The 23,780-nt window shown below is 40.4% G+C and overlaps 1 protein-coding gene across 6 annotated transcripts in view; it reads left to right on the forward strand.

The window, feature by feature from the left end:
- ARHGEF3 (Rho guanine nucleotide exchange factor 3) overlaps positions 1 to 23,780 on the forward strand; it is a 306,129-nt gene that overhangs the window by 221,760 nt on the left and 60,589 nt on the right. The window contains exon 1 of one of the 6 annotated variants that reach the window (XM_037903922.2): positions 3,231 to 3,617. The exons of the other annotated variants lie outside the window; for them this stretch is intronic. Coding sequence (XP_037759850.1) covers positions 3,522 to 3,617 — 96 coding nt within the window. The 5' untranslated portion in view covers positions 3,231 to 3,521. Of the gene's footprint in view, positions 1 to 3,230; positions 3,618 to 23,780 lie in introns of those variants that run through there. 6 annotated transcript variants of the gene reach the window in all.

Below are 23,780 nucleotides of genomic sequence, written 5' to 3' on the forward strand. Positions count from 1 at the left end.
CAAATGGTTTGCACTATCTCCAGTCCTCATTCTCAGTGGAGGATCTACAAGCCTTGAGCTTGTTTCCCTTGTTGGTTCACCAGAACCCAAGTTAATTAACTTTCAGGGGATAATGTGATGCTCTTCTGTTTACTCAGGCTCTTGCCTAAGGAGACTTGTGTTTTAAAGGAATTAGATACAGTATTGTAGTGACATCTTGGCAGGTTTCAGTTGATTTGAAGTGTGTTTACAATGTTGCCTGGCTACTGGAAATGCCATTATTATTAGCTTACATTGTTTTAATTGATGTGGATGTGTCCAATGGCCCCTAGACAATGGGCATATACTGTTAAAAATACAAATGTAAGTACATTCTTTGGGTTTGAAAAGATTCAACAAGTGGGTGAGCTAGATATTAAAAATGCATACCTTTCCTAGATCAAACAAGAGTAGATTGAGGAACATACAGACACTTTGTTGTGTCCTCCTCCTTTTTGGAAGAGAAGCAACAAGCCCATAAAATAAAATGGGCCTGTAATGTGATTGACCATTTAGTAGTAGCTTATATAATTAAATGTATGTAGGAACACACAGAAAACTGAAATAGTCTCACTGGCTACCAGGTCAGTAATACCCACAAAGTTTTCCAAGCCTTTGCTGTACATATTCTTTCTCTCTTACTGGGAATTGCTTGGAATTGTAGTATCATGATGTTGACTTGGTAGATTAAATGTATAAAATATTGTGCTATTCATAGACTATAGGTCCAGATTTCAGTTTTTATATAGAAACTTTACTACATCTGCCAGAATAGCCAAAGATCTGAGAGCTCTGAAAAATCCTCTTCTGGATTTTGACAGATAATAATTATCTAGCCTTCCATGAAAAGGCTGCTCTGAAACACTGATAGGAGTCTCCCTTTCCTGTACCAGTAGGTGTACTGCATCCCTGCTGAAATGGTCTCCTCTTGTCTCTCACGAGAGGCCATTTAAACTGCAGTGCACTAATCTGATCAGTAGAGGAAAAGCAGAATCCTTGTACTAGCATATTTCCTGGAAATGTAAACCAGAGTTCATTATTTCAATCCCTGAACCAGTAGACTGTCCTATATGAAACACTGTTTATGTTGTGAAACATTTTATAGGATTAGAATGCTGAGTCTTTTAGGGCAACTCCTGAAAGGCACTTTGTCTTATTGATTTAAGTGAAGCTGATTGTTAGCACACAAGCCTATAAACAAACACACAGGCATTATTTAAAATCAAGGCCTCTAAGGCCTGATACCAGATAGCACAACAGCTGCAGTACTCTCTGGACTTCTGCTTCCTAGACTGGCATAAAACTACATATTTTGTGGTTATGATATACTTGATTTCTAAGGAACAAAGTGCTAACACTGTATCAACTGGTATTAGAAGAGGTGTATATCACCCAAACATGTCAATGAGGCCCAGTAAAAGCAAATTATTGAAAAGTAAAATAACACCATCATAGAGGAAAAAATCATGACCTGTAATTTGGGGAGCAAGTAACATATGGAGTCTCTACATAAACTAAAATATTTTATAATGTTTCATATAAAAGTACAGCTGAGGACTTTACAACTTCTACAGTCTAGAATTATAAATTATTTGGGTTATAATATATCAGATTATTATTTATACAACACCAACTGCGTGTATGACATTTTATAGACAAAAACTGCCTGTTCTCTTCTGCAACAATCTTCTGAATAAACTACCCTAGCCCTCAGGTTTCTGCACGATCTACACATTGTAGTTTGTGCCTTTTGGTTCATATTATAGATTAAGCATACTACTAGGGTGTAACCTTATCTTATGCTGATCACTCTTTCCTTTCCCTTCCAATGTTACAGATGCTTCTTTGTTAAATGAGCTAATGGCCCTCACTATACCCTGGTAGTCCTAATAGGCCCTAGTTGAGTACTAGTAATTAACAACCCCAGATTCTAGGGTGACCAGATAGCAACTGTGGAAAAAACGGGATGGGGGTGGGGGGTAATAGGTGCCTATAAAAGAAAAAGTCCCAAAAAGCAGAACTGTGCCTATAAAAATGGGACATCTGGTCACCCTACCAAATTCCTACTTCTGGATGCGCATATGGTCCCTTAGCACAATGCTAAATTCTCAGGCTAACACTATGATCATAACCTCTCCATTACTTATTATTTTTACTATTTATTGATAAAGCCCCATAGCTGTACACAGCACTCTATAGTGGGTAATATGTGCTGAACAAATAAGAATAATTCCCACAAACAGCTTACATTCTGAAGGCACAAATACCTGTTATCAAGCTTTGGAGAAAATAATTACAGTATTTGCATGTATCCCTATAACCGTCCTTGAAAACACAGTTTCTCTAATAAAGTTATCTCCTTATTGCATTCCTCCTCCTTGTCTGAAACTGCGCTTAAGTGTTCTCTTCCTCCCACAACTTCCTACTCTCAGCGTTCTTTTCCTTGTCTCCTTTGTCAGACAGATCCTATACTCGTCTTGTAACAAGAGGGCCACTGACACTTCCTCTCTCTTTTCAGGCAATTTTCACTACCTTTGTAGTAAAGATCAAACAGAATCGCTTGGCTGCCTATACACTGAATCCTACTGTATAACAAATCAGGCAAAGGTACTTTTCCACTTCCCCAGTCTGCTACAATGGGGGGAGGGAGTTCTCTCCTAAACAATTGATGCAGAGCATAATTAGAAAGAAAACAAACCTACTCCCTGCCAAACAGGAAAAAGCAGCAATGTGGACTAATAACTAAAAAAATCACATGCTGTGAGGCTATATTATGATACTTTTTAATCCCACCCGTTCTCCTAAACTGGAATTAGTGCCCTTACCCACCACATAAAATAAATTCAGCTGACATAATCCATAGGGAATTAATAAAACTAGGATTTTATTTGGGACAATAATAAACTCGTTAATCATTATTAGGGTTACTTGCCATAAATCTGTGCATTTGATGGTTAATACTATACTGTCTGGAGGACCCAACAAATAAATACTAATTAAATTGCAAGTTATCCTGCAAGGAACAAGCTGGGATAATGTCAAGTTAAAATTCATATTTGTGTCATTTAACGTTGATGACGCATAGCCAGCGGTGAGTAAAGGTGTAGGAGAGAAGAGGAGTAATGTTCTGCTGAAAATAGCATAATTTTCTCTAAGTGTTTTCCACTGGTAGCTAACTGTGAGTTTAAATAATTTGCTCTTTTCCACTGATTCAGCTGAGTATTTCTCCCCACACCCCTCCCCCATCCTGGGCCAGTGGGCGGGTTTTAGTTTAGTAATGAGCTGTGTTGCGTTACTCTTAACTGACACTGGGAGCTTGTCTTTTTCCTGCCTTATTCGAGACCAAGAGTTGCATAGGTTATGCTGTGCTTTCAGAAGCCTAGTGCAGGGTCTTTCGATTACTAAACTGCTGGGCGCTGTAGAGGGGAGACTCATCTTTCTTTGAATTTTGCACTCGGATAGAATCAGCTGTGACATCCGAAACTGCTGCTCCTGCAGCCACAATGGTGGCCAAGGATTACCCCTTTTACTTCGCGGTCAAGAGGGCAAATTGCTCCTTGGAAGTACAGACGGTGACCAGCCCAGCTAAAGAGACTGAGGTGCAGTCTGCTGATATGTTTTCTCTTTTTCTGGGTTCTCTCTCTTTTTTTTTTTTTCTCTGCAGCTTTTATCATCCAAATAGTCTGCATATTTGGGGAAAACTGGATTACTCTTTGAATATAAATTGCCAAGTATAGCTGTTTATTTGATTTGTCTTGTGCATCCTGCACTGCTCTCTAGAATGTATATTTGCAGTCTGGAGTAAGGCAAACCCTCTTTATTATCAACAGTCTTTTTGTATAATAAGATTAATCTTTGCAACTAACAGTTGAGAAATTTCCTTTCCTGATATATGGCTTGTATATTCCAATGCCTAATGTCAGTTATTTTTATTTACTAAACTTAGAATTGTAGCTGATTAGGTGTGGGGAGGAAATCAGGATAAGTGCATCTATATAAGTAAATTGTAAAACTTAATCTGTTAACTTGGGTTAAAATTAACTGTGTCAAATTAATTAATCTGACCCTCTAATCAATGAAAAATGAATGCTTCTAAAATGAGGGATATTTTTAAATGTGGGATTAAGAAAAAAAATTGACTACATAGTTTATTGTTTGCAAAGTGTTGCAAAAGGTTTGAATTTAACACAGGTAGTGTTCATTTAATATTCCAATATTTTATACTCCAGATTAATGTTTAGTCTTCTTTGTGTGCCTTTTTGGCAAAGAGAACAGTGACTTTAAGGATTAGGCCCAGCTGGAGGAAGGGGGAGAAAAACTTGTCTTTGGGACTCTTATCACTTAATATAAGCATTTTCATTAGGTCTGTTTCCATAGTAATTTGAAGTCAGATTGCTAAATTGTGCATGGTTAGTATGAATGCATCAAAGATGATTGCTTCCAATAGTCAGTTAAACTGATCCAAACTGAAAGAAGTCCAGCCATGTCACCTTGTTTAAACAGTTGGTGTAGCTTAAGAGCCAATAAGAACATACTTTACTTTTACTTGTCAGTGTACTTTTATATGTGTGAGAGTATTTGACATTATTACAGTTGTGATATTTAGGGGCCCTTTAGAAAATATACACATGATAGAATAATATTTTCTATTGTGATCAAATTAACCAAGTCCAGAAACCCTGAGTACAGGAAACCCTTGCTTGTTTTTTTTATGTAGTGCTGTTTTAATTATTTATGGACCATGAAATCTCATAATCCCCATTGTCACCCATATTGCAAAATGTTTTGCATTAATTCAGAGCCCATTTACTAACTAATACTAAGTAAAGCTATCTTAGGTTTTTTTATTGTGGGAATGTGCAGTTTTGTGTAAAGGAACAAAACTGTCAAATATTCATTTAAAATAAAAGTTGGAACCTGCTTTTTAACAGGTGGTATATAATCATTACCATAGGCAAACGTATCAAATTTCAAAGAAAGTAAAATCTCAACTGCTGTATATTCAAACAAAAGCCTAGAGCATAGGGATATATCTTTCAATAGATGTGACTAATTAAGATTATGAAATGCAATAGCTTTAATCAGGTCAATAGTCCTAGATTTATATTCTTCCATTTAACTTTTTTATATAAACAAGAAAATGCTCCTTATACTGCCAGTCTGAAAAATGCTGTTTGCTTAGACTACAGCAGACTTGCAGCACTGTGGGGGGGAAAAATAAAGCAGCATTTGTTGAACATTGAGAAAATCAGTCTCTTCCCTCCCATCCCTTCCCTCCCCAGTCATAAGGGTGGGTAAAAAAACAAACAAAACACACATTTTGGGGAAAGCATTTGCAGGAATAGACGTATGCAGCCCATTCCTTTAAAGTTTTTCAACATGGACAGAATTCTCTTGTTCACTAACTCTGTGGTTAAGCTCACAGCATTTACAGTGAATCTAACCAAGGCGATTGGGCGCCTTCTGCCATTATTTTGCATTACTGCATTAGCAAAGCAGCTAACTGTATGCTTAGCCTTGAAAAGCTATTGCTTGGTGTGAGTTGCTGACATGAAGCTTGTTTGTCACCCAACACTTGCATCAACTTTGCCTTCTGAACTAAAATCTGTGAAGTTAGAATAGGTTTTTGATGCAGGTGTTCTTAAAGTCAGAATTCACATGTCCATGTAAACATTATCCCCCCTATCTGAATAACATTCTTTTAACACTTTTTGTGAACATGTAAAAAATACCAGTAAGTGCTGTATGGCTCCGTGTGTGCATGTATACGGTTTTGTGTATATGTGTAAAATAAGTATGTATTTTAGTGCAGTGAATATATTTAAAGTCTGTATGTAATATTTTACCTGTCACTCTTAGTCAAAAATGTACTTACTGTATGAAGTGTAAAAGATGCATATAAAATGGCTTTTACCCTCTATGCTGTCTGCTCTAAAGATACTATCTCAAACTCATTTATGACATCCCCCCCCCCCAAGTGTTTAAAGTAGTTTTACCCTAACAGTAAGCACTTTCCTCTTTTCATAAGTAATCATTAAGATGGTGAAACGTGTTCTTTGTGATACGTAGCTTTTTACCTTGGAGTTACAGTATACAGAGAAAATAGCTGCTTAATATTGGCATTTTCTGGAATAAATTTAGTTTTTTCTTCTGTGTTCTTAGACAGGTTAAGTAACTTGTCCACTATCACACAGCAGGTCAGTGGCAAACAGAAGATGTGGGTGAAAAATAAAAATTTGAGGATTCTGAGGACAGTTTGTCAATTTCTATCAAGTGGAGTTGTTACAGCTGTTAAATCTCTTGTAAAGCAAACAAAATGTTAGTATGACTAAGGAGTAGGATGGAGAATAATATAGAAAAAAATATATATGTTAATGGCGACCCCCCCACACAGAGTGACTAGAATCGAACGCTACTTCATCTACAGGAAAAATTGGATTCAGAGATTGGCAACAAGAGCAGCTAGAGAAATGGAAGAGCTTCTGTTTGTAGAAAGACTGAAAAGATTGGGTCTGTTAATTTTAAAGAGAAGATGGATACGGAAGGACATGATAAATATACAAAATGAGTAGCATAGATAAGTTAGGTCAGGCACTTCTCTCAACGCTTTCTCATAATACAAGAACAAAGGGACAGTCAATGGAACTGAAAAGCAGCTAGTTGAAAAAGTGTTTCCTTTTATTGGCTTTCAACACAATGCACAATTTGTTTATGGAACTCACTGCTACAAGATATCACTAAGGCCCAGAGCTTAGCAGGATTTAAAAAAAAGTCAACATTTATATGGATAATGGGATCCTCTATAATCACAAAACAAGGATTAAGTGCGTGAGAATGAGTTTTGGAAGGAATATCAACTGACATTTTTCAGGGAATAAACCAACCTTTATTTAATAGGAATTAGGAGGAAACATTTTCCTGTAAACAGGTTATACCATAACTGCCAACTGCAGGGTTTCCTGCGCCTTTCTCTTAATCATCAGTACTGTTTACTCTCAGAGACATGATACTGGAGTAAATGGACCATTAGTCTGATCTGGCATAACTACTATCGAACGTTTTTTCTTTGTTTGGTCTGCTTCCGCACAAGTTAGGGAGTCTTCCCTTTCTCTGGCACAGACCAGCAAGATAACAATGAACAAAATTAAAGTATTTTTTATACCCCCTAGCTGGCTTTTCCTGTCTTCTTCCTTTTCTTTGTTTGCTACCTGCTCTTCAAGAAAATAAATTGAGTGCAATCTCTAGAACCCTTTCCCCACCCTATCTGTGGAGCTGGAGTCCCATAGGGAAATGGGGAAAGAGGAGAGCATGCCAAGGAAGTAGTAGTTTTCCCTTGTGTGCCTTCTGTCCTGGTCCCATGGGCACAACAGTCTCTCCTGGTTATGGATGTGGAAGGGAACATGAGGGGAATAATTAGACAAAAAGGAAGGGGGATAACAAGGTAACAAAACCAGTCATAACCTCAAATTCCAGTCACCAACCTCAAATTCCAGCTATGAGTAAAACTAAGAACTTTAAACTAGGTAACAGAATAAAGGCTAAGGATCCAAGAACAATTTAATTCTAATATACTTTCATAATGCTGTAATACTATGTTATATGAGCGTACACACATCAATGGAATGATCTTATTGGAGCTAAGAAAGATTCTAACTGGAAAGTATGGATGTCACTGCTCTTTCGCTTCCTATTCTGGAAGTTGATCTTAAGCACAAGTAAGACAAGGGGCTGCATGGAGACCATACGCTTCAGAGCTCACAGTAGGCTCAGCGTTTAATATCACCGTTCCTGAGATTTTGATGCTACTGTGGGACTCACCAAAACAAACAAACAAACCAACACCTATTGGTCCAGTGTCTTAGTCTCTACCTTTCTGAAACAGATCCTGGTCAGAGAGAAAATACTTCCACTCCTCTGGCAGTTTGGTTTTCTGCTTATGCAAGTTCTAAAGTTGTGCTTGCTTCTTGCAAATATGAATGCTATCTCTGTTTTGGATAAAGACCTCATTCCCACTTTTATATCCAGTCTATAGTACAATAGGCTTTAGCTTCTGTGTGTATGTTCATGCAGCTAGTCTCACTTTGGGATGCCGGTGTGGCTGCATGCCATCTCTGGAAGCGATCTACTTTCCGAGTGAGATGGTATTAGGTGTCCACTTTGTCAAGGCTTGCTCTTTGGTATCATGTCATTAATGAATGCTGTTGAATGTAAATCCTATTCACAGAACAGAGAAGAGAGTGTCACCTGTCTGTATGTTAATTTCACAGAGACTGCCAGCTGAAACTGTTCAAATCCTAATCAGCAATCATGCAAGATCAATGTTTTTGGGCACAACAGTGTTGGTAATTTCAATAGGTGGTAAAGGTGCTTCTCAAGGGGCACTGTCTCTTTGTGCGTAAATCATATCTTAACTTGGTTTTCATATACTGAAAACAAAAGCAGGGTTGTAATAAACAGAATTTAAAAGAAATCTAAATGATACCAGTAAGCTATTTATATTTTCCAGTTATAGGATAGAATATTCAGTTATATTTGACCTTCTGAGAAGGAGGAAGAGAGGATAAGATCTGGGACAAAGCTTTCTTGTCAGAAATGAATTTTACTACTGCTGTTTCTTTCAAGCCATGTTGACTTCAGATTTAAGTGACAACCAAAAACTTAAGAATTGTAATTGTTGGCGGAATATATTAAGAGACTTAAACAGTAAGGATTCTTAAGAAAAATCAGCAGAAAACAAATGTTTTGTTTTTCTTTCCTGTTTAGAAACAGGGAAACTGCAATATCCTACAGATTTAAAATACTGTAGTTGCTGGTTACATAATTTGGAGACAATTGACAAAATGCTCCATCAACCACGCAATCAGCATTTGCCTCTTTGTGACTGGAACTTGACCTTGGCTATATAGAGTGGTGTAGTTCAACAGCAGAATCTTTAAAAGTCATTTTATTTTATGAATAAATAGTGCAGAAGGGTCAAGAATATATGTTCCTGATTATTTTCCATGTAGTATAGTACATGGGCAAATGAGTTCAGTACAAGCTGAACCTTGTTAATCCATCTACTTGATAAATAGGCAAGTAATGCATTACAAAAGTCTGGTCTGGAAAAGATAAAAGACTGAACAATGCTTTTGGATCCTAACAAGGATAAACATGGTGCAGTGGTTTTTCAAATAGCATAAAATCTTAATAATGTGGTGAGCATTGTGTTCAAAGGACAGCTCAGAATCAAAGACAGCACTTTCCCTTCATGGAAATCATTGACTGAGTGTATCTTTATCAGGAATTGAGGCATAGAGCCAAAAGGAAAGTCTGTCAGAACTAACTCTGTTTTAGCTAAATGTAGTTGAAGACAACTAAATCAGCCATGCTAGTGTCTGCAAGGCATTTTGTCAATATGAAATTAACCTACTTAGGATCTGTGGTCTTAAATAATAAACAAATCTGTATGTTCTTCACATCAATGGGAAATCCAATATCATGCCTATAAATGACTGGGCCCAGAGGCAGATGTTAAACTGAGTGTGCCCAGTGTCAAGCCCTTTGATACAGCAGCACCAATTACCCTTGTAAAAAATACAGTAGTTTGCCCAGAGAAGCATAATCTGCCTGTCAGAGAATAATATAATGCTATGGCAGGTGATGGCTGATGAAGAGTTTTTATTAACAGCAGTGCCTGAACAATATGGTTGTTCAGTATGAACAGTGTTATTTGAGGACATGACTACATGGCAGTTTATCAAGAGTTTTGCAAGCAGATCTAAAAGAGGACTTTGAGAGTGCAGCTAGCATGTCCCAACAACTATAAAAGTTTGTCTTCAAAATACTTATGTACACCTTTATTTCCTCCCCAATTTTTACCCTAGCGTCTTCATGGACACCCATTTGTAAAGACTACAAAAACAATATTATGTCCCCTCTGCATGCCTAATTTGGTATAGCAATGTGTTACCAAGTTGAATAATAGAAATATGGAATTGGAAGGGAATTCAGGTGGTTATCTCGTGCATCCGCAGCAGAGGCTGGTGCTGAATCATGGAGCATGAAGAACTTTAGTTCTTCGAATTACTAACCAGATACTGGCACTACATCCCAGCAGCAGGACTGATCTGAAAGAAATAATGTAATTGGCATAGCTGCATGATATGATTTCTGTATGTATTTGGTTTAACCTTGATAAAAGAACATAACTTACACACCAGTGATTTGGAAATTACTAGTGACTTTTTTTCTTTGAGGGTAGATTATGCTCCCCCTCCATATGAGGTCAGACAAAATGAATGCAGGTCTGGAAGGGAAATGGCAGGAATGTGGAGAACCTGTGTGGGGGTTCCAGCTGTGCTCTGTGGGGCTTCTTCCATCCAATTATGTGGGGGAACTTGGTGGATTGCTGTATGGTCTGGTCATGGGTGACTAGCCTAGTGGCTAGAGTCAGGGATTGGATTCGAGGCCAAGTCAGGAGCAGGAAGTCAGTGCCAGGAGGATAAAGCCAAGGTCTGGAACCAGGGATCAGAAGCAGGATGAGGAAGCAGGGTCTGTAGCAGCAGCTAGCTGGGGTTCTCCCTAGTTGCTCAGATGAACTTCCTGTATCTTCCCTATGCTTAAGTAATATGTCCAGAGGAATAAGGAATTGTAAAGGTCCTGCCAATCACGCCCTCCATGAGTGGCAGGTGTGTGTATGGGCTCCTAAGGCTCATGACCTGCTGAGTATTTCCACAGGCAGAGCTACTAGGTGGAGGCTGTCTGTACCTGGGGAATCTTCAAATCCAGGTTTTAGACCTGCTGCTCCTTAGGTCACCCCCTATTTCCCGCATTGGTGACCCAGTGGTATTTCCAGGCAAGTCTTTTTTGAGTTGCTTTTGTGGAAAGCCTCTATTAGATCAGGGGTGTGTAAGTGGTTTGTCAGTTCCCAAGACTGTTCTCCGGGATACTGAGGTTCTTGGTTCCCAAGTCCGACCAGCTTGGCTCGGAGGAAGGTCTCAGTGCTGCCTCTATAAATTAAAAACTTCAGCCTGGTCTCCTCGTCCTTTTTCATGCAGCTCTGGCAACTGTCCTCGACCTGAGCCTCTGCCAAGCACTTCAGGCAGCTACAGTGCAGGTTGCTCAGGGGCATAGACTTGTTGCAGGAGGTACAGGGCTTGAAAGCTGGTGACCGAGGCATGCCTCGGCATGGGGTAATAGCCAAAACTCCCCTAACTAACGGAGATACACAAACTACACTAAACTGACTATTTACAACTAACTGAACTATATACAATTATAGGAAAGTGAAGATCACTGAGAACTTGCCGAAGCAAGGAGAACAGTTCCAGCAACTGTCATGGGCGGTAAGAAGGAGCTGTGGGGGTGCAGGGTTGTCTGGGTCCTTTATACCGGTGCTATGAGCGCGAGACACCAGAGGGCACTTGAGCTGCCCTGATGGGTACCACTGAGGGAAAAAATTTCCTACAGTGGCATGCACATGTGCAATCACTCGAAGAATGTAATTTACCTGTTTGATCATGGGGTCTTCATGGACCTGGACCTTGGCAGGTGTCAGAGAGTGGTTGCATTTGGCCTGGAAATGTTTTCTATGAAGGTCTTCTGATGGGAGATGTGGAAAATGCGGTGTATTTTGAGTGACCTGTGCAAACAGAGTTTAATGGGGACGGTGCTAATTAGCTAGCTGGCAAATCTGAAACTGTATGAGATATTGGTGCTCTATTTTATGGGATGATCTACCGGTGTGGAGATGTTTGGTTGATAGCCAAACCTTCTGGCCTGTGTTGAATTCCACCCCCTTCTGTCTTTTGGGGTCCGCAAGTTGTTTGTAAGCCTTCTTTGCCTCTGCCGGGAGTTGCTTGAGTTCTTCCTGGACATGGTGGATTTGCTGGACCTTATCACAGGCTGACTGGTTTTAGGATCTGGCCAGTAAATCGTAAAAGAGTAAAAAGTGATGAAATGCTAACTTCAAAATGAATCTGGGTTGTTTTTTCTTAGCACCATTGACCTTTGTGTTGCATTAACTTTCTTGACTTAACAGTTAAAATACATGAGATATGCCTGAATGAAATTACTAACAGCATTTTAGAGAGAACAAAGGAAGATCCTTTGTCTTGGGGTTGTGGTAAGAAAATCCATAAGTATTGAAATAAACCTCAGGCTTTTTGCACAAATTGTGCTCAAATTATGTAAGAGACTTTCTGCAAAAAGGTGCTTTTGAACATGTTTTTTAACCTTTTCCCGCCATTTTTCTTTTGAAGACATGAAATTCGGCAATTTAATTTAAAAAAGAACAGTCCTTAAAATATAGGGATCATTGATTCCTAGCTTAATCTGCAGATCTTGTATTCTTTCAACAAATGGTAAAAATTAAAAATTTGTTGTGACAGGGAGCTGGGCAAAGGGTTGTAGATCCAGTCCTCTGTCACGTCCGCTCCTTGTTAGGGGAACAAATTAGAGCAGGCTGGAGGTAACCTGGCCCTAATTGGGGAGGTCAAGATAGCTGCTACTTAATTAGCCTGGGGTTGTATAAAAGCCTCGGGGAAGGAAGCCAGGGGAGAGCAGAAAGAAAGGGAAAAAGGCAGGGAATGGAAGCAGGGAGGTAGCTCTCTCCTCCCTCCTGCCTGCAGATGGTGAAGGGTTACCTGTACGTGGTGAAACAGTGGTGGGAACAAGCTGAAGAATAAAGTGCACCAGTGGTTGCAAAACTCAGGATCTCAGAGTGACTTTGTGAACCTAGCAGGAGCAGAAGCCAAGGGGGCCCTGCTGCACTCTCTGCTGCAGTTGTCCATAAAAATAACTTTTTGTTTGTTTATTGAGAAACCTTCAGCTTGCTTGGGATTGTACATTTACATACAGTGAGGACTTGATGTATTAAATAAAGCAAATTAAATGCTAGGAGCACCATTCTACACTGCTTACGGAGACCAAACTCCTGATAAAGTCCTTTGAGTAGACTGAGCAACATCAGAGTGAATGGGGTGGCTGAGGTTCAAGACAGAAGTAGAGTCAGACAAGAAAGGGTAAAAGGTCAAGGACCAAACCAGTTTCATGGTGCCAATATTTTAACAAGGGGCTCCCACAAAAATGTCCCCCTTACTTTGTGATAAATCTATACACTAGGGGCTCGTGTGCTCACAAAGAGGAAGGGTAAGGGATTGGTATTAGCTGTTTCATTTACATAAAAATGCTTTCTCAGCCACAAATCAGGACACCACATTGCTCAACTGTCCAACTCATATTAGGTGTACTTTGTTAGAAATGTTTATACTTTGTTCCTAAACGCTTACTGCATATATTGCATTGTTTAGCCTGTGAACTCTAAAAGAAGGTGAGGACTGAGACTCTGTAATGAAGTTTTGGAGGTATTCTCCCACTGGGTTATTTTAAGTCTTAGGTACTAGCTATCATCTTCTGCATTGCAAAGGCAAAAAATAAATATTTAAAAAATGTGTTAACTTCCAAGCCCAGTGAGTCAGAATGTGTGCCATTCAGGGAAGGTGACTCTCCTCCTACTTTGTTTGTACAGCACCTAGGACAATGGGACCCCTATCCTGATTGTTGTCCCCATGTACTACCATAATACAATTAGTAGTAATACTTACATCTTTGTCAGATCTAGCAGTTTGCAGAGGTTAGGGTTAAGTCCAGTGAAGAAAGAGAAATCACTCTAACCTGCCATTCAATTTGGTAGCAGAATTTTAATGTCGGTCACTTAGAATCCTCCATGGGCTAACCTCCTTGAGTCTATCACTGAACTGACCCTTTTGGGACACCCGAGAGGAGAGAGATGCTTTAGCATTTTGAAGGCAGTTGACTGTGTAACTGTATCACCTATCAATACTGATGTAGCTTGTATATCCCATGCATGCCATGGCGCATGCTTTTATAATTTCTGAGGGGCAACATTTCCTATAGTGACCGGCAGCCCTTTTGTTCTGTATTGGACCTTTTAACAGTGGAAGACACCTATCTCTAAGTGTAGCTGCTGTGTAGGGCCAGAGCCTGCTGAATTCAGTGTAAAGACGTCTGTTGACTTCAGTGGGCTTTGGATCAGGCCCATAATGATCACTTTTGTGCATGAGGTAGCAGGCCCACTTTGAAAATCATGAGACTATTTTAAGCAGAGGCAGCGCATTCGTGAATGTGCACAAATTTCAAATGACTAATTTATAAATAAAATGGAGTGTATGTGCAGCGTTGGACATGGCAGTGCTCACCTAGAATGAGGATTAAACTGCAAGTCTTCCAACCAGCTTCTAAACTGTGCTGCAAGCAAATTTTGACGATATGAAGGCTTTATAAAAACATTTTCATTTGCCCCTTTGAAACTACTTACCATATTATGCAGTAAGAGTACTACTCTATGTAGAGAAGAGCCTCAGTGAAGTTACTAGGCTGTTTTATTCTAGAAAACAAATGTGCCCCTTTGGCCTTTTGTAATATAAATAGTTTAGCTCAGGAGTAAGCAGATTTTTTTTTTTCTTTCATCTTGTTACAAACACAATTCTTGTCTTCTCTGGAATCTTTTATTGGCTTTCTTTACCGCTTTTTGTAACAGCTTCACAAAACTTTAACAAAAGTAAGCTGTGGTTGTATTTTTTTCAAAAGCAAAACCAAGATATTTGTTTAGTACTTAATGTAGCACAGTTGATCTTCAAGGCACTGGACAGATACGAATTAATCTACACAACACTTCCTGTGAGGTAAGGGAGTACTACTTTCCCTATCTTACTGATGGGGAAACCAAGGTTAAATGATGTGTATCGGATCACAAAGCAAGTAAGTGGCAAAGCCAGAACTGGAACACAGGAATTCCTGGCTGCAACCCTCAAACTTAATCCATGACACTGCTCTGCCCCTCATTTAAGCTTTGTTTTAATTGAAATTAGATGAAGTTTATTTGGACTGTTTATAAAATCTCTCTTTCTAAAGAGAGTGTACAACTTTCTTATGGGAGGGAGATTCAAGGGCAGAGTTTAGGCTCAGAGGTGGTGGGTGGGTCAATCTGAGGCTCATTACTACGGTAAGGGACTGAAATAGCTTTTGGAGAGACCTGTTGGCATGAGGGATGCTTATTCTCTCCCCACCCAATTACTTTCCTCCTCTTCCAGGGTTTTCTAGCTTCCTATGCAAGTCCTTATACTTTCTGTCCTGTAACAATATTCTTAGACCCAGATATCCTGGTACTGGGCCCAGATGTGCTTTCTTTTGTCCCTCTATGCTATTGTGTACTACAATACAGTTTGGGACACCTCACACTCCATTGCTCAGGAGCATGCTTGATTCAGTGAGAAAGTGGTAGATTGATGGGCAATACATGTGAGGCCCAGCACAGAGGCTTCTGGGCAGGGGCGGCAGAGCATGCCCAAAAGTGGGGGGGCCAGGCCTCCCCACCCTTCCTCTTCTACCTGAAGCCAGAAGCTGAAGTGGGCCGGGAGCTGTGGGCCCTCCACCTGCCCAGGGTGGGTGGGGGGGTCGAGAGCAGCCCCTGTCTGTGTCTGTGCCCCGCGGGTTCCCCCGCCCATGGCAGGTGGAGGGTCCCCGGGTCCCCACAGCTGCTCACATGGCTCTTAACGTGTCTGGGCTGCATCCCCGGAGCCACAGACCCTCCTGCCCGGGGGGAGGGGAGCATGGGCCCAGGGCTGCTTTCAACTCCCCTACCCCGGCAGGTGGAGGGTCTGTGGCATGGTGCTCCACAGCTGCCTAGCCTCTCCTACCTAGGCGCTCCATAGCTGGGGGGCGGGGCCCATGCAGAAAAGTGGGAGGGCCATGGCATAGGAGTGCCAAACCTCCAGGATTGGCCAGAAGTCTCAATCTTTTATTTAAAGATTATGTCATGTGAGGAAACCTCCAGGAACGTGTTCGAGCAAAACTGGCAACCATGGTCCCTGGCTCCCTCTATTCCGGCACCCCTGCCTCTCTGGGTCAACACACAGTGTTAAGGTAGTAAGTGGGTAGAAAGCCAGAGGGAGGGGAGCCAGGAGTATTTGTGAGGAGCTGCAGAGATGAAGAGCTGGGGGAGATGGGAAGAAGATGCTATATTGCTAGCAGGCTGACCGTCATAAAACAGGAATAAAATCTGGGGGCAGCTGCCTGAGACACAAGAGATTCCCCACCAAACTGGGACAATTCTGGTAAATTTAGGACATCTGCTCACAGGGGAAACATGATCTAGATGAAAGTATTATTTTTCTCTTCCATACTTCCTTGTGAAATATCAGCAGTCCTATTTTGAATAGATTTTTAGGTAACTGTAGTCCCAGTATGAACAGCAATTGCTGTAAACTAAAAACTCTCATCACGCTTAGAATTGCTGATCTATTCTGCCTATTCCCAGTTTGAAACAAACAGCTTTTTTTTTTTATATTCCCATTTTAGAAGCTCATCTTATAATGTTTGTGAGCTGACATTCCAGCTTCACATCTAATTTGTTTCAGTATGGAAAAGGCCTTTCTCCGGTGGCCTTTACAAGCAGCTCTTCACTAGAGGAACTGCATTTGGAAGTTTTGTAATTCAATCAGCTCTATGTTATTTGTGTGAGTTTAAAATTTTCTGTTACTCATTTTAATTCACCTTGTTGTTTTGTTTGTTCTGCAAACTCTCCTCCATTTCCTAGTTGCAAGTGAATCTATTGATGTCTCTGCTCATGTTAGAGCCAGATACGCTCTCAATTGCAGAAGTGAAAGGCAGCTCAAAGAAAGTTGTTTCAGCTTAGCCTTGTGCTGCAGAAATACTTTAATGGTTTTGTATTCAGGATCTTTTATAACTGCTGCCTCCTTTAAGGATTCCAGATCCATGATTTTCGAGATGCTGATGAGGCAACAGCTCCTATAGGATGGGGCCTAGTCCCTGGTGGTGGAGGAATGATGTGTTTCAGCCCCTGCCCTGCCACTAATTTGTTTCCTTCTGCTAAGGCTGTTCCACCTCCTCTTTTTTACCTGGCCAACCAACCTTCCCATGTAGCTCCCCACACCATCCTTTATAACAGCGGCTCTGAATAAGGAGTCTGGGGCCTCCTGGGGGGCTGCAAGCAGGTTTCAGGGGGTCCACCGAGCAAGGCCAGTGTTAGACTCACTGGGGCTCAGGGCAGAAAGCCGAAGCCCCGTCATGCGGGGCTGAAACCCAGAGCCCCAAGCCCTGTCACCTGGGGCTGAAGCCGAAGCCTGAACAACTTAGCTTTGCAGGCCACCCCCATGGTGTGGGGCACCAGGCAATTGCCCTGCTTGCTACTCCCTAACACTGTCCCTGGATTTTTATATGCAGAAAAACAGTAGTTGTGGCACAGTGGGGTCGTGGAGTTTTTAATAACATATGGGGGCGAGGGGGGCTTCAGAAAGAAAAACATTGAGAACTCCTGCTTTATAACACATTACTCAAGTTCAATTGACTCTGGATTATTGTAATTTACTAGTTCATTATAGGTGAACACTGGCGCTAATAGGTAGCAAGTTTAAAGCAAACAAGGAAATATTTCTTCACAGAATGCACAACCAACCTGTCAAACTCATTTCCATGGGATGCTCTGAAAGCCAAAAGTATAACTAGGTTAAAAAAAGAATTAGATAAATTCATGGAGGAAAGGTCCATCAATAGCTATTAGTGCAGATGGTCAGGGATGCAATCCCATGCTCCATGTGTCCTTAAACCTCCAATTGCCAGAAGCTGAGACTGCACAACAGCAGATGGATCACTCCAAATTGTCCTGTTGTGTTGATTCTCTCTGCAGCATCTGGCCACTGTCAGTGACAGGATTCTGAGCTAGATGACCCATTGGTCTGACCCAGTATGGCCGTTTCTATCTTCTTACAAGGATAACACACCTACTGCTACCACAGATTGGGGTGGGGGGGAGGCTTCAAGTGGTGCTAACTGGTGGTTTTGTAGGAAAGATCCAGAGTTCTATCAGAGATGCTCCATGGGTGCAGTTTAGCTGATAATCAAGGCATCGGTGTCTGTGCATCATATGGATTAATTACGTTTTGAGTTCAATCTCTCCTCTTCGTCTCCCTCTCCTCTTCCTGGCAGTACTTGCAGGTTGATATATTTCCTATAATTTGGGATGGATTTTTGTAGGCAATTAAGGGTAGGTTCCTAATAGCTGTAACAATATCTCAGGCTGCATTTATAATACATCCCCTTCCCCCTCCCCACTTCCTGCAGCTCTACAAGAGTGAATACTACTTTAAATTTGGAGCATTTCTAAGCTATCAGGAGGCAAAGGTAAATCTTCTGCAGCTAATAAAAATACACCAAAAGTGGGTTCTCAAGGCTCAGCCAACCATTGAGAGTTGTATGCTTGATCCAAGGATTCCCATTGGTTACTGAGGGTACATCCACACTAGAAATGCTATAGTGTAGATGCTTGTGACGGGAGGGGTTCTTCTGTTGCTGTAGTACATGCGCCTCTCTGAGTACCTATGTTGATGCAGAATTCTTCTGTCAACCTAGTGGTGTCTACACCAGGGCTTAAGTCAGTTTAACTATATCTCTCGGGGGTGTAAATTTTTTCACTCACCAGAGTAACTTAGCTAGGTCAACCTAACTTTGTAGTGTAGATCAGCCCTGAGAATTGTATGGGTTAGAACACCCAATCAATCAATGTTTCTGCTGTTGATCTCATCGGGTATGTCTACATTGCAATTAAAAACCCAGGGCTGCCCCATGTCAGCTAACTCAAGCTAAGGGGCTTGGGCTAAGGGGCTGTCTAACTGCATTGTAGATGATAGGGCCCTAGAGAGTTAGCTCATCTGCTCTTACTGATTGAAAAGTTAATTCTGTTTTCACAAGGAACAGCTACTTTTAAATTCCTCTCTTTCTAAACTAGCATAAACACTGCCTAGGCATGACTTAATTTACTGTTAGGTGAAATATTTGCTGTACTGAGAGAGAACCTATTGTACCGTGTGTGTTTAATTTTGCTGAAGGTTAAGTATTTATAATATCCTGTGGAACAGAACTTGAATGTGGTTTTCTACTGAACTCCAATATTTGGGAATATTTATTAGAACTTTTAATCCTGGGCCAATTTAACCAGTAGCCAACTAATAAAAATAATTTGGGGCTTTCTGCCATGACAAATGTTGACACGCTCTTATAAAGTTGACTAAAAACTAATAACTTTTAAAGTAAATGAGTATGGAAACCTTGCCAGAAATATAGTGTCTGAAACAGATTGGTTCTGTTTTATTTTACTGGCAACGCTTGTGGATTATGTTTGAAACAAAGACGCTACACTGTTTCAGCTTTTAGAGACATGGTTAACTCTTTTGAGGCTAATTTGTTTTCCAGAATGAAACACTTAACTAGTAATGAATGCTCCACTGTCAAGGAGTTAATACTTTGAACACCTACTTTACTAGATTTACATAGATAAAGGGTGTAGGATAAAAAGGAAGGTAACTAGAGTATTTTTGATCCTGTGACAAGAAGAAAAACACAACAAAAACGATTTGGGTTTGTACAGAATTTTCTTTTTATTTCATCGGATAGGTAGCTCACGAAAGCTTATGCTCAAATTTGTTAGTCTCTAAGGTGTCACAAGTACTCCTTTTCTTTTTGCGAATACAGACTCACACGGCTGCTACTCTGAAACCCTTTTTATTTCAAAGATTGACCGATTCAAAAGTATTCTGGACACTAACATGTCGATACTAATAATTCCACTTTCCCATGATGTATTGGATAAGAAGCATAGTTAATGAATCCATGCCAATTTCATTAATTTTCTTTGCTAAATTGAGAGCTTCATTTGCAACCTCTTCTGATGAAGGTTTTGGGATAATGTTTATATTTTAAAATGCTGAGTTTCTTTAGAAGGTTTCAATTACCACTATTGTTTTGGAGGCTGAATTGAAACTTTTTTTGAATTTATAAAGAAAACATGCTAACTAATGAGACAAATTTATACAATGTGGTGGTGATAGTGTTGCATGTTGCCAGTGTAGACAAAGGTATAATGACTCCTCAGAGGATCATTTGCGCTTGTTTGTCAAATTCAACACCAGTCATGTAACACACAGTCCCTTTGTTGAAGTTGCTGATAAGGGGTGCAGGGAGTCGAGTGGAAAAACAATTATGTGAGCAGCTCATATACACTCAGACTTTAATTGTTAGGAGGTAAAAAATTATTACACTGCCTAAAAGAGCACGTCAAAATAAATTTCAGAATTAGGTACCAAGCCAAACAGAGCCCTATTGTATGGCAGCTGGTTGTCTACTATATGAGTTTTCTAGCATATGTTATCCAGGTCATTGCTTCTGCCATTCTGCAGACAAAGTAAGGTGAATGTGGGAGGTGGAGTGGGGTTCTGCTAAGAAAACTTAAAACTGACCTTTACTAGAGTGCTTTACTGAACAGTGTGTGGAAATTAGAAGGCTGTGGGGTGCCTGGTTTAATGAGACAGTATAGAAAACTAACCAGTATTATGAAATAGATTTAACTCAGTTTGACCAGCAGGCTCTCACTTTGAACTTTGGGGAAATCCCGTTCTTTAAATAAACTAATAAGAGAGTCAGTTTGCATTGTGGTTGAGTTGAATGACAGCAAGTGCTCTTGGCCCCTGCCTGAGACTTTTCTACCCACATATCCTACTACTGCATGCTGTTTTGTTGAGTGAAGAGCAAACAATAACATCAGCTTAGTACTCAGTAAATTGCAAGAATGTAAGAGCACTGTTCTCCAAGGTGCCAAGCATTCTCAACTTTAATTGGCTTCAGTACAAACTGGGTGTTCAGCACTCCACAGGATAGGGTCCTAGATATTCAGGCTTGGGATTTTTAAGCAGGGGCCTGTGTATAATATGATTATGCAGCTTCAAAAATAGATGTATAACTTATCTTTTTGTTAAGATGCCACATAATTTTAAAATGACCATTTTCCAGTTTATGATGCAGTGGAACAAAGAGCAGAAAGGACTAAAATCCTGTTTGGGAGAAAACTGACAGAAGGGCTGCATAAGTAGGTGACTACCATCTGGGGCTCCAAGGCTCCACATGAGTGAATCTGCATGATAGGTGCATTCCCCGGACACCCAAAAGCAGAATGCTGATCTTATGAGGTATAAGCGCTCTCTATGGCTAGTACTTCCCCTTTCTGTACAGCAGTCTTAAAACTACCCTGGGTTTTAGTAAATCAAGGTTTATTTTTAGAGGAAGTGAGTCATATTAAAACAAATCTATGAGGTATGATACATAAGTACCATTTGGGCCTTACAGTAAAGAAGCATAGTTTTATATTTCTAGAGTACTCATCTCCTCTCTTTCAGCTTGCTTCTTTCTCCCTCGCAATATGATGTGGTATCTCATGATGTGACTCCATAGCACGAGCACACACTGTCCAGAATTTACTGACCATGTCTAGATTAGACCAGTTTTCACCATCATCCGCGTGTCTTGAACCAGCATGGAGGTTACTCTGCAAAGTGAAAGTCACAATGAAGTTTATAGTCACAAAATGGCGTTCTCAAAACATGGCATTCACAATTTGACCCAGGCATAGTCCCAAACTGTCACATTTGGTATGCAAAAAACATATTTTCTCGTTTAAAGAAGGTTCAAAGCAATAAGATTATCTACTTCAAATTCCTTCTTTAAACATAGTTTGGAGATGGAGACCCTGGATTTATTTTCCAAAGTCTGACACTGCATTGTTATCTTGAATTACTGTCTCGGAGTGAGTCCTGCAAACACTGCAGATGTGTTTTTAATTTGATTTTATTGTATGAGCCCTTTCAATTTGTTCTGCGGGTTCTAGTAATTTAGATTTTGATAAAAATCTATACAACCTATTTAGTTTAACCCCCTTTGCTATCAGAACAAATGAACTAAGTGCAGTAGGTAAAATGGCTCAGTGTGATGGGAGGAATAAGACCTCAAAGAACAACGCCACATATATGTGACCTAGTCATCTTACTGTGACTCCAGTGGCTACTGTTACAGGTTCTGACAATGACTTCTGGCTCTTTTACAGTTAGCAGCTGTAGTCATATCCTATCCTCCTTGTGGTTGCAGCAGCCCCTAGTGGAGGCAGCTAGGTTGATTTCTTCTCCTTAATGTCTACTTCTACAGGTAGGTAGGCTCTGCAGTACAGAGACAAATTAAAATATTTTGTCTCCCTGAGCAGTTTGGGTATAAGAATGAAGATTGCCACATAGCAAACCTCACAATCCCCTGCAGAATAGTGAAATGGTTTATTTTTAAAGGGTTAAGGAACCTGTTTCTAGTTCTTCCCTCTCCTCTTGCTGGAACCATAAAATAACTCCAGCAACCCCATGTGGCAAAAAGAAGTGTTCGGATAGGGTTAGGGCTGTTCAGGGATGGAGCAGGCCTTCAGGGAATTCATTTACACCTTTTCTCTTCTTCCTTTTCCCTTGTCTTCCAAAAGGTATGGTGGTTTCCCTTCTTTCTCACAGGATGATAATCTCCAGGGTTAGTTGCTGCTGTGCATCAATTTACATGGCTGTTTGAGGTTATGAACCCCAAACAGTTGGGAAAATTAGGTACAGGATTGAGCCCTTCACCTGCAGGCTTTCTGTAGCCATTAATAAACTGCAGATGCAGACAAACACTGAGTATATGAAAAATTCCAAGTGGGTGTGACGTTGCACCTCATAATGCTTTATAGAAATATGCTTACGAGTGTAAATATGACATAACTGGGATATGTTTTATGCTAGATATGTCATGTAACATATCTTTGCAAAGGTTATGATCTACTGAATATATTCATCCTATTTGTATGCATGTAACATTTTTATATCTGAAGTTATGAGCATTGGCTCTATGCTTGTATTTAAGGTGTCTGCTGTAGGAAGCACATAAGGCAGATTTGGTCAACATAGCGTGAAGGAGTTATTCAAGTAATTGGGAGTATTTAACTAACAATGAACTTTGGAAGACGCCAATCCACATCTGAGCTTTCCTGGGAATGTTCAAATTAACATGTAAACAATGGCGTTGGCCTGTAAAGAACTGAGTCATGCATGAACATGTGACTTGCCCAGGTGACTGCAAAACTCCATCTTGGAGAGGGGTTTCCACCCACAAGAGAAAAACTATATAAGTCCCTGGAAACCCCTCCATTTTGTCTTCATCGGGCTCAGAAGATAGTCTCTCCACCCCAAAGAGATGCCTGAAAGAAACTGGGACAAAGGACAGTAACTACAGGGGAGTGATTGCTGGACCCAGACTAAGAAAGAGTCTAGTCTGTCAAATAAGCTTACTGGGACATCTCTGAGGGTGAGATTTACCTGCATTTAGTTTCCTACTGTATTAGGCTTAGACTTGCGTGTTTTTGTTTTATTTTGTTTGGTAATTTACTTTGTTCTGTCATTACTTGGAACCACTTAAATCCTACTTTTTATATTTAATAAAATCACTTTTTACTTAATTAATCCAGAGCAAGTATTAATACCTGGGGGAGGAAACAGCTGTGCATATCTATCAGTGTTATAGAGGGTGAACAATTTGAGTTTGCCCTGCATAAGCTTTATACAGAGTAAAAGATTTATTTGGTGTTTGGATCCTATTGGGAACTGGGTATCTGGGTGTTGAAGACAGGAGTACTTCTTTAGCTGTTTTCAGTTAAGCCTGCAGCTTTTGGGGGACGTGGTTCAGACCTGGGTCTGTGTTTATAGCAGGCTAACGTGTCTGGCACAACCAGGCAGGGCACTGAAGTCCCAAGTGCCAGGGAAAACAGGCTTAGAGGTAGTCTCAGTACATCAGATGGTAGTCCCAAGGGGGTTTCTGTGACCCAAGACTTTTTTTTTTTCCTCTTGAAC

The sequence above is a fragment of the Chelonia mydas genome, chromosome 7 (assembly GCF_015237465.2).
Source record: "Chelonia mydas isolate rCheMyd1 chromosome 7, rCheMyd1.pri.v2, whole genome shotgun sequence".
NCBI lineage: Eukaryota > Metazoa > Chordata > Testudines > Cheloniidae > Chelonia > Chelonia mydas.